Source organism: Ascidiella aspersa, chromosome 9 (assembly GCF_963924565.1).
Source record: "Ascidiella aspersa chromosome 9, kaAscAspe10.2, whole genome shotgun sequence".
In the NCBI taxonomy this organism is placed as follows: Eukaryota; Metazoa; Chordata; class Ascidiacea; order Phlebobranchia; family Ascidiidae; genus Ascidiella; species Ascidiella aspersa.
In genome coordinates this window covers 12,115,264-12,127,119 of record NC_139455.1, presented here as the reverse complement: position 1 = coordinate 12,127,119, position 11,856 = coordinate 12,115,264, and the positions used below count along the sequence as shown (strand labels likewise).

At 35.3% G+C, this 11,856-nt stretch overlaps 1 protein-coding gene across 1 annotated transcript in view; it reads right to left on the bottom strand.

Annotated features, from left to right (window-relative positions):
• LOC146133022 (kinesin-like protein KIF9) overlaps positions 1-11,856 on the bottom strand; it is a 57,472-nt gene that overhangs the window by 917 nt on the left and 44,699 nt on the right. Inside the window, exons 15-20 of the mRNA XM_083397447.1 lie at positions 11,012-11,123; positions 10,508-10,604; positions 1,316-1,406; positions 660-748; positions 451-593; positions 207-296 (exon numbers count right to left, since the gene is read on the bottom strand). Of these exons, the coding sequence (XP_083253573.1) occupies positions 207-296; positions 451-593; positions 660-748; positions 1,316-1,406; positions 10,508-10,604; positions 11,012-11,123 (622 nt within the window). The remainder of the gene's footprint in view (positions 1-206; positions 297-450; positions 594-659; positions 749-1,315; positions 1,407-10,507; positions 10,605-11,011; positions 11,124-11,856) is intronic.

The window sequence follows — 11,856 nt, the reverse complement described above, 5'->3', positions numbered from 1 at the left end:
CTTAACTATAAGCTGAGCTCCGAAACGGTAGCCAGGAATTTTATCAAAGTTTATTATAACCACTGAGATAAATCTCGACTAAAAACAATTATTCATTCGAAGCAATATTACCAATCTTCAACTATTATACTATTATAACTTTATATTTCTGTACTAAAAAATGTACGACAAACTACTGATTTAATTATTATATCTAAAGAGCCTACACGATTTTGCGTTCGCATTTTTGCGTTGTAAAACACAGCCGAACCATGATGATCCATCAATAAGTCTTGTTGCATTCTTTCGAACTTTTCCTAAAATATTTAAAACATGGTAATTCACATTTCACCAACTATTGCTATAAAAGGCGAATACAAATTTCGTAAAAAAAGTTGTTTTGCGTTTAAAAAGCATATAGTCTACATATAAATTAGCCGCTGTTTATGTACGGCCAAAGCGGGGTTTCACCTGATCGTCCTCGATGTTAAGTTGTTGTGCTTTGAGCTGAAGTCGTCGGGGAATATTAGTCCCAGGTCGTCTACCAAATCCTACTTGAAGATTTGTCTCGGGCGGATCGTGAAGAAAGGAGTCACTATACCAAATGTCAAACTCTGCAGCAAACACATGCCCAGTATTTAATAACTCGGATTTCGACAAACCATAGCACAGGTTCTAACCTTGAATTAACCTTTGTCGGCACTGATCAACTAGTCTCTGGCAGTACTCAACTTCACTTTTAAAATTGCACAATTCATCGTAATCGTGTCTGTAGAAAAGTTCACAATGTCTATATATAATGCTTGGTACCATTGATTAAAGTTTTCTCTTAAATGTGAAAGAAACTCTTGTGTTTAATAAGCATAAAGACTATGAACAACATTATGAATGATACTGACGTGTTAGGCACGTTATTTTCCCGGCCAAGTTTTTCAGGTAGTTCATTTTCTCGTGGTAAATCAACAAAAAAATCTTACAATTCGTCTGTTAAAATTATTTTGCGGTTCAGGCGTTTTGCACCTCGATTTACTGTCCTTATAGCATAGAGCGGAGTTCACGAACTTTTTAAATTCGGGGTCGGATAACTGTACTGAATTGACTAATTTGTGGGACCAATAAGATTGTGGGACCAATATATAAACTTGAGTACAAGTTTTTTGATTTGATTCCAAAAAAAGTAATATAGCAAAATATAAATTCATAAACAATTTGTGAAGTTCAAGAGAGGATCATTTAAATAAAAAAAACATTTAACATTGGCTTCGACAAACAACGTGTTTGGGTTACAAATAATTGATTAATGTATAAATTAAATTATTTATATATATATTTAAACCTATATGTTTGTTTTAGGGTTTTCATCTGAATGATAAGCTGAAACTCTTCTTCATCAATTACTGTATCACCAACTTCATTTACGAATTCGCCTGCAAATATGTCAAACCAAACAATTTAAAACAGTGTGTTACCGTAATCAGGGGCGTATCCAGAAATTCAAAAAAGGGGGGGGGGGTTTTCAACTTAGGGAATTCCCCGTTGTTTTTTCGTCTGACGTTAATGGCGTCATAAAATAGTGACGGATAGGACGTCATAAAATAGCGATGGTAATGACGTCATAAACAAGAAAAAAAAATCATCCGAAACAGCCAATTAACGTCCAGCAAAAGCGAACATTTAGACGGAAAGCGAACACGTGCGTTATCGACAATCCTACCAGGCGCCAGCAGCGAAACCGCTTAGTGTGCAATCGTTAACTTCAGGCGAAAAACTAAACCAAGACCGTGAAATATGTGTGATTGATTTTGGTAGATCCATGTACGGGACTAGGCTATATTGCAAGCACGTCTTTCGCCATCTGCAATACTAAATGGAGATCGTTTTTCCCGGGTGTTTTTTCGATTAGCGCGACATATAAAACTATTTCGAACAAACGGTTTAACTTTAATACTTAGTTAATTTAGTTCAGCGTTTGATAACCGTTTTAAGTTTGGGCGCACCTGGCGAGCGAAGCGAGCGCGATTTATTTTTTTGGTATAACGGCGTTTCTTTGAAATTTCTTGCAAGTTTTTATTACATTGCCGAAAATGAAAAATGTTAAAAAATATATGTTAAATATTTTTGAATACGTTTACGGTTTGTCCGCGACGCAATTGGCAGCTTTCCACGGCACAACGGTAAAGAAGCGCTGATCTAGTTCAAAATACAGCATCAAAACGTTAACAAATGGGACGGAGGAAGATCATTCGCGCGAAGCGCGAAAAAATTTCGCACTTGCGTAGTTAAAATAGTCAAAAAGTATCCGCTTGATTTATATTATTAATTGTCGAACACACACTTGCTGATTAGCCAACCCGAACGAATAACGAAAGGCGAAAGAGAAAAACTACGGTCGACCAAACAAAAGACGAAAAACGGCGTTTTGCTTTTGATTTTGGTTTCGCATTAGCTTAAGACGCGTGACCCAATTACATTTAAAAACACGCAGCTTCGGACGGTGAGTAAAACTCCGACAAAAACGAACAAAAAACGATAATGTCACTTACGGGTCCGAACCCCCAAACCCCCCTGGATACGCCACTGACCGTAACCATAGTATTTTTTTAACCAAAAGGGAGTACATTAAGATAAAGATTTCTAAACTAGAAAGTTACACTTGAAGCTTTAAAATCCATTTTATAAATAAATGGAAACTGGACCCACTTTTGAGCAAGTCTTTCTAAAAACAATGACGTACTCATTTTACTCAAATAATTACTATATCCGTAAATATTTGAGTAAAATGAGGTGGGAGAAGGGAGATATCAAATTTGTTTATTAAAGGTAACAGTATAAATAGGTTTATTAGGATTACTTATACCTGGGGATGTTCAACGTAAAATTTCGAATCCTTAAGTTCGTAAAACGTGCACTACTGGCACGAGTAACATTGTAATCTTTGCAGCACATTATTTGACTGCATGACAGACCTTTGTAGTAAGAAAAAAAACTAACACACAAGAACTGTTTGTTTTTTTTAGTTGTGCACTACAGTTTATACTACTGCTGCATAGAGAAGTAGTTGTTAAGAATGTTAAGCATTTGTGAAATTATTCTTTTTTTATTTCAATATACATAAGTTAGCAAAGTGTTTTGCAATTAATTTCTGACACATGTCGGCCCTGTAAATCAGGGTGGTTCAAACCCAGGCCCGCGGGCCACATATGGTGACCAACGATCACCAAGCATACTGCAAATGTTTGGGTATGATTACATTTTTCCGGTTGCACTATTAAATAAACCAGTTTCCTATCGCTTATCAAGTTCGGATCCAGGGGGTGACAAAAACGCCTAATTTTTGGTATGTATTAGACCGGTAACTCGCACTACATCCTATATGGGACATTGGCTGTTTTGCGAACTTAAAAGTTATATTTGGTTTTTGTTCTCGGTCTTTTAATATGACCATAACATAAAAGCACAGCCCCATATAAATTACTATTTCTGCCATTTTAAAGTAAATGAACAATAAAATATATCGCGCTTCTGGAAAGTATTGTTTTACAGGTTTTCACATAACTAAAGGCGGACGCCTTCCGTGATGCAATTTTAGCCAAATTAATCTAGTTTAAAAAATTATACGCTTATAAATGCAGTAAGCTTCTTTTAAATTGAAATTTTGTCAAATAGCCTACGCAAGTTGTTTCGCGATTCGCGCGCACCAGTTTGCCAGTCTCGTTATCACTTGATTTCATTTGCGCACAAGTTCGACGACAGCAGCAAGTTTTTGGACCTTATATATCCTTCGACGTTACTTTTGACGATACTTTGCGGCATATATTTAAACCAGCGGTTCCCAAACTTTTCTAAAAATTTTGCCTGGCGGACCCGTTGCAATTATTTTGATATTTCGCGGCCCTATAAAATTTCAAATCAGTTAACCCATGTTTCCTATAGTACACTGGTGCAGTCACGATTCTTTCTAATGTAACAACCTTCTAACTCAGGGTGGTCCACGGTTGACTGCATCGCGGGCCACAATATTTCTCGCCTATTCTTTGCGGGCCACATAAAGTAGGCTACATGCGTACCAGGAGCCGATCAACGTTTTTCGTGGGACATGAAATGTTTAAAGATGTCACAAAATAGCATCGAAAGACAGATACGCTCCAGAGACTTGCTTCTGTCGTCGAACTTGTGCGCAAATAAAATCGAATGTTAGGAGACTGGGAAAAACGGTGTGCGCGAAGCGCAAAAAAATTACGTATTTGACAAAAATTTTAATTACAAGACTGCATTTTATAAGCGTAGAATGTTCGCGTAAGAGAGATGTTGCATACTCCCCAATCGCTAAATTACAAAGACGTTATCATTTCGCACAAAAAGATTTAATTAATTTGGCTGAAATTGTATCTCAAGGTCAGGGCGTTTAGCCTAAAGTCACGGTGAAAACTGTAAAACAACGCAAATATAACTTATAAGTTCGCAATAACAGCCATTTTAGAAAGAAAGTTCCATATGGGACGCACCTCTCTAAACCGGTCTAACACATCCCAAAAATTAGGTGTGCTTGCCACCCTGGATCCGAATTGATGTCGGGCCTGGGTTTGGACCACCCTGTTCTGACTAATGCGAACGATTCGCTGATAGCAGGTAGTACAGCATAATAGATGCTTTATGATGTCACAAGAGACATCATAAAACACGCTATAATCAAATAATAAAGCAGAACTAAAGACAATAATGATGACAGATAGTGTTTAAAACATAGAATAATGTTTGAAAACTTAAAAGACTAATTCCCCTTGCGGACCCTCGGAAACTGCTTTACGGACCCCAGTTTGTGAACCGCTGCTTTAAACATTTCATGCTTCGACCTAAAGAAAACGTAGCCTGCTTTATGTGGCCCGCCTAGATGCAACAAATATTGTGGCACGCGATGCTGTCAACCTTGGACCACCCTGCTGTAAATTATGATTAATTCCTTACATAAGTTCATGCAAAAGACCTGCCAACGTGTTTCAAAGATTATTACAATAATGGAAACAGGATTCGCTCGAATAACAAAAATATTTAAATTTAGAAACACGGCAAACAATAGTATTTGGGGCCGTGTTCTCGTACATTGGAGCAGAACATTGCCACCTTTTCGTTTCGTTGTCCGCCGAATGTCAACTGATGTAGTGTTAATTGTAAAACGAATAAAAGCTTGCCAGGTTCTTTTCAGCAAATGAAAATATCAGAAATGAACTTAAGTTGGAAGGCCTAGGGAAGATATAAATCCAATAACGAATGTCGCAAAATGTCTATCACAGTAGTGATCCGAGAAAATAATGCCCAATAAGATTTACATCTGCGAAAAAAATATTGATAGTTATAATATTATCCGCTATAATTAACCACTAAGTCGTCTGAACAAAATTATGATATAGGTTAGCCAGGGTGATCCAAACCACATGTGACCCGCGACATAATTCTTCGTGGCCCGCTAAGCACTGTTGGATTATTGTAATACGTACCGTTGAGGGTTAAACAAAGCAATATGGGCTGATAGACCAACGAACAGCAAGCATGTTTAAATGGTTACACTATTAAACAACCCGGTTTCCTGTCGCTTATGAAGTTCGGTTCCAGGTGGCGACAAGACGCCTAATTTCTGCACTCTATTGTACCTATTTGAGAAAAGGAGCGGCGCGTGTTTTTAATATGAACATAACTGAGAAAATGCGACTCTATTTAAATTAAAATCTTTGTCACTTTAATATAAGGGAACGATAAAATATATCGGGCTTCTGGAAAGTATTTTTTCAGGTTTTCTATGTGGTTGTAGGCTAATGCCCTGGCACTTTAACGATGTAATTTCAGCCAATTGATCTAGGTAAAATATTTTTCTGTGAAACGATAACGCCTGTGTAATTTGGCAATTATGTAGTATGCAACACCTCTCTAACTTAAAGTTTTAACCAGACAAACGTACGGTTTCTGTTATTTTGCGAACATTTTACGAATTTGATTATAATGAGTCAATGACATTATTAATGACATACTCATCTAAAATTCTAAATGAAAAATTTTGGCACTCACGCATTTTTTCTCTCTTCGCGCGCACAATTTTCCGGTCTCATTTACACTTAACAAAATTCGATGATTTCTGTTTTTTCTCGACAGACATACAAATTTATCCGACAATATACGCAATGCAATAAGGGGAATTTCCTGACTATAATTTTCAACAACAAAATGGAAAAAATCCTTGCAAGCTTTTTGGTATAAACGTGTTCCCCTTTTGTTTTGCACATTTGCGCACAAGTTTGACGATAGCAGCAAGTTACATGACTGTTGACGTTACTTTTTTACGCCATTCGAAACGAAAATCTGGGGCACGTATGTAACCTTATGTATGTGGCCCGCGAAGAATATGTAAAATATATTGGCCCGCGATACTGTGAACTTTGGACAACCATGGGTTAGTCCAGTGTTTCCCACCTTTTTTATACTAGTGCCACCTTGGGCTTCATATTATTTCATATCGCCGCCTTTCCCTTTTATATAGGTATTTCCAGGATATATACTAAGTCAAGTTACATGACTTTTGGTCGACAGCATGAGATTAAATTATATTTCTTATCATTTTTTAATCAAAAATGTTAAAGCAATCATTAATCGTTTCAACCTAAAAAATAAATATTTTCTTGTTTTGCATCTTTTTTGTGTTGTGTTTGTTGCATTTGCGTACAATTATCCGAAAATATGTTATAAACCTTTTAAAAGTAAAATTTTTTTGATTATATACTTGCGAAAGTTGTCCTATTTTGGATGAAGAAAATTAGATAAACCTAACAATACCTAATCCCGCAATATTATATTCAAGGGAACATATATATCAGAGTATGGTTGGTTTACAGTGATTGTATATTTCTTGGATATATTAAATTCTAATATTAACTTTTCAAAACAAATAACATCGTAAAACGGCAAGGATTTATTGTGGTGATTTTTTTTTATAAGAGTTGTCACATTTACGTCCCGTAAGTTTTACCACATCATTCACATCGTTCACTGATTCGGTGACACCCTGTCACCGGTATAGTAATACCGTATCATTAATTCGCTGCCACCTTTCAACACTCTTGTGACTCTTTTCAACGTTTTGCTGACAACCTGTCAGAATTTTTACACTAGCACACCTGGAATTTTATTGCTAGACACCCAAAACCCTAAGGGTTCACGCAAGCTTTTTTTAATCATAAAATATGAGAAAAGCTTCTACAGATTGTCAACACCTAGACCAGGGTGGACAAACTGTTGGCCGCAAGCTATTTATTATTATTTCAGTTTTTCTTATGTAGTGGTGGGCCGCATGACGGCTGGACATTTATTGTACTGTTTTTGAAAACAGTTGTGGCTAGGAGTTTTTATATTGGCTTATTGTTGCATCAAGGGGCCACTAAGCCATAACCCCCAACTCTTCTTTAGCCAAGTTTAATTATTTTAATACATTTTTTTGCACGCTTTGCGCGAACCTTTAACCGTTTTTATTTGTATTTAGCCAAATACGCTATGCATACTTGGACATGTTGCGGCGTGTACTTCAACTCTACAAAGACCAATATGTTTCAAATTAGAACAGGTGTGCACAACTTTTTAGCTTTAGACGGCCGCAGAAATAGACTGTATTTTTTACACGGTCGCTATCAGGAATGCCCGATAATTTCCGACCGGGGCCATATCCAAATGATAGTGTCGGTGTTCGTCCGATATCAAATTAATATAGCATTTTTAGCCATGAATAGCGTTCCAATGCAGTGTTGAAAGGCAAAATTCTAAAAAAATGTATTGGTAACAATTTGGGTAACTTATCTTGTTAACAATAAAGCAATTTTTGCCTAGAATTCTGGAATATTACCTTTAGGCGTTTTAATTTTTAGCTTACGACGTCACAAGTTACGCCGTATGCAAGCTAATCATAAGCAAAAGTTACGGTAATCGCGCTAAGCGCGAAAAAAATTGGATATTTGGTTGAATTTTTCTTAAGCGTTTATTAAAAGCACACTTGACGTATTGGATAAACAAAAATATTAGCACTATTCTCTCCACAACTGAATGGTTGCCCTGAAATCACGTAAAGAAAGAGTGATAATATTACACTACTCCTTTAGGCTGAATAATGCCATGATGCTCTTTTTGCTTCATTGAATTATGCCATAAAACTATTTTGTATATCTGCCAGGCATAAAACACAAAACATGGTACAGAGGTCAAATTTTAGCTAAAAGTCCACAAAATGTTTATATCGACGTACGGTCGCCAACACGTTCACAGGTTGTGCACCCCTGGATTAGACTATAAATGCCATTATTTCGTACAATATTTAAATCTATTTTTGTCCATAATGAGTCACGTCTCCTTTTAATTAAAGCTTTGCCAAATTAAAATAAATTTAATGCATAGACTAGACTGGATTTTAGCCCCGAGTCGGCTCGAAAACAACCGTGATTTTAGATTAATTGTTTTATGGCGCACCTCAAAAAAAATGGGTCCGCCCTTGATGTTGTAGTGGTTTTACGTAGTGCCCCCTTGATATAAAGGGTATTTTGGGTCGCGACATAAAGCGTTTGCCGACTTCTGATCTATAGACGGTGCATTTTGAGGTTGGTGAATCAGACGTTATACCCCAAGCAACATTACGACCCAATCTTCTAGATTATTAACTTACAGCAAGTTCGCCCATCAGATATGTGCATTGGCTATAACACACATTTTAAAGAGCTTTTTAAAACCCGTGACAGGGTGTTTCTAAGTCAGTGCTTCTCAAACTGTGTGACAAGGCACAACTGTGTGCCTCAAAGGATTGATCAGTGTGCCGCAAAGCATTATGCCATTTTGCAAAATATTTTTATTTTTATTTATTTATTATTTTTTTTTCTTGTTACAAAGCAATCAAGAAGGCATATCAGACTAAATATGCACTAATGATGAAGTAACTGATTGCAATATTACGGTACTTACTAATTGCCCTGACATGTATACGATTGTCATTTTTTTATATTATTAGTTTTGTAGGAAGTGTGCAGCTAAGATTATTTTAATTTTCTTTGTGTGTCACAATCGAAAATTATTTTGAGAACCAGTGCTCTCAGTTGCTGGTAAGGCGTCGCTAAATTACCGACAGTATGTCACCATAATGTGAAAGGTGACACCAAAACAACGACAGTAATACCAAAGTGGAGGTCCGGAAGTTGGGGAAATGGTATCGTTGATTTGACGACACTGATAAGTTGTCAATAAAAAGTCACAACCCCGTCTTAATTTTCTGTAAATTAAATAATCCCATTATCACATAGGCTATTAATTTACGTGCACGATGTTCAATTAGGGATGTTTAGAATTCGAGGATATTCCAGAATAATAGGTTTCGGAACTAAAATAACGAATCCAGAATATGTAATCCGATAGTTTTTTTTTAAATTAATTACCCTACAATAATTTTTGGAGGGCTGATTTATCATACCCTTTACACAAAACGACCTTAGAAGGGCTAGATCACAGTTGTTGTACATGTATGTCTACAAAACTTTAATCTAATACCCTTTTTTACTAACAATTTACTAACAAATGTTAAATTCCATATAGTAATATAAAAATTATTACAATTGGTTAATATTCTAAACCACTGCCTTTTTGAAGCACATTTTAAATTGTGATTCAAATTAGATAAAAAGCATAAAACATTTAAAACTTTGAGAATTGAGGTTTCTGTCACTTTTTTAGGCGTTGGCCCCTTTCTTTTGTTTTACAGTTTTATTATTTTACTTGTCGCTTAGTTTAATACAGTTGAAAGACACGTAGTGTAGCGCTTGGCATCCGACAGGTCGTAAGGTAGAGATCCTGCAGTTTGGCGTAAAACAAGCACTAAAAATGTTTACGCCACACCTCATAAACCATAATTCAAACATTCCACCGAAATATGTAAAATTAGGCGTAAACTTGCGCGGTAAAACGAAAACATTTTAGGGGTTCCAATTACCCGATATAAAAGGCAAAAATGGATTTGATTCCCAATGATTCGATTGTTGTAGGGTAATTCACTTTTAATAATCATTTACAAAAGCGATTTTTTACGTCCCCTGATAAAACATTAATTCAGGACTTCACATTTTAGTCCCTTGGATTTGGAAACTTTGTTTCATGTATTAAAATATTCCTGAAATCTGCACGAAACAACATGCTGCTTTATATTAAAAAATATGCAGCCAAAAACTATCAGGTTACGCGTGGTATTTGTAGTAATTTTATAGTTAAAAATAATCTTCCGAAAACAACTTGGTTTACGATGTTTTTACACCAATCACAAAACGTTTTTTATCCCACTCACCTCCTGTTCCTTTGCTCGCTATCCAAATAAAAATGTACGTTTTAAATGCCAATTTGCTGATGTGTTTACGTATGTTTTATAAATGCAATTATAATATTACTCACAGACTAGAGTTTAGATATAACGATAGCAAATTTAATTCAGTTTTGAATTGTATAATTTATTAGTTATATACACCTTGTTCCGTTCTGTCCTTTTTTTTTCTGTCAAGCGCGATTCTACAACCATCTATCATACGTTTTGTTGCATTAACAGCATGTGCCATTTCACGAACCTGCATAAAACAATATTGTAAAAGAACAAATTAATTTAACTTTACATTTTAGTGAACCTGTTTAATGTGTACGCGTGTAATGTACCCCCCGGCATGTAAATAAGTGTTGAAACAAGGCAAATTACCTTAAAACACGATGCCTTATGTGGCTATGGGGTAATATTTAAACCATGCAATATCCACGTATAGCATAATGTGCGGCAAGTTAACTTAAATTGAAAAAAGTGTGAAAAAAAATATAAGTCGAAAAATAAGTCAGTTGTGTCGTTATTAGTCAGTTCAATTCATTTAAACAATCTGCTGTTAAAGTGTTTTTTAGATTTTAGATATTTTAAAGCACTAACTAAAAGACATGAATTAATACAAAAAAAATGTTTTTAGGTTACAGAAATAAATCAATACAATACATTTTGTTTCTTGCTGAATAAAACTGTTTTATTTTCAGTCAATATGCGATGTATTTCCTGTCCTTCCTTTTTCTTAAACTCTTCAAAAGCATTGTTTCTTGAGGGTGGTGTGCTAAAAAAAGGAATTATCGTAATAAATTGCTATATTTCTAGATATCTAAGTGGTTACTTAGGTTCATTGCTGAAACATTAGTTTACAACTTTGGTTGGTCATCCAAAAATAGTAATCGAATAATTGCTAAGTGTTGTCAACCTTAAGTTTTTAATATCACAAAACTATAATAATTTTGGTCATCAAGCAAGAAGAACAACGAGACAAAACACGTTATACAGAAGCAAACAAAAAAATGTTTTGGGTTCACTGAGAATCTTAAATGTTTTACAGAAAACTGTTTTCTGGACGTCGTTTAAATACCACTAATGAAAAATAGCTGAAATGGAAGGACTCTGAATGAAGTTACATATACCTAAATTAAAAACTTTTTAAAATTCTGGCAGATAAAGTTTATATTCAAAAAATGTTTACCTATATAGTATAACTATATACGATAAAAGTGGGTATGTGTTTAAACCTTGGTAAAAATAAAATTTCATGTGGCAAAATTAATACTTTTATGTTTAATAGCTTTCTTCAGTTTGTTTAACCACGTAAAAGATAGACTAAGTTCGCAAAATATTGAGTTTATTGCAGCGTTTTCCATTTTTCATAAGGCATTAAGACACTTGAAAATACGTACTTACAGCAACCCTAACCGAGTATAAACTACGCAACATTTGGACTGAGTTAGCAAAATATCGCGTTTATTGCAGCGGTTAAACACTAAGCAAATTTACTTTTTCAAACG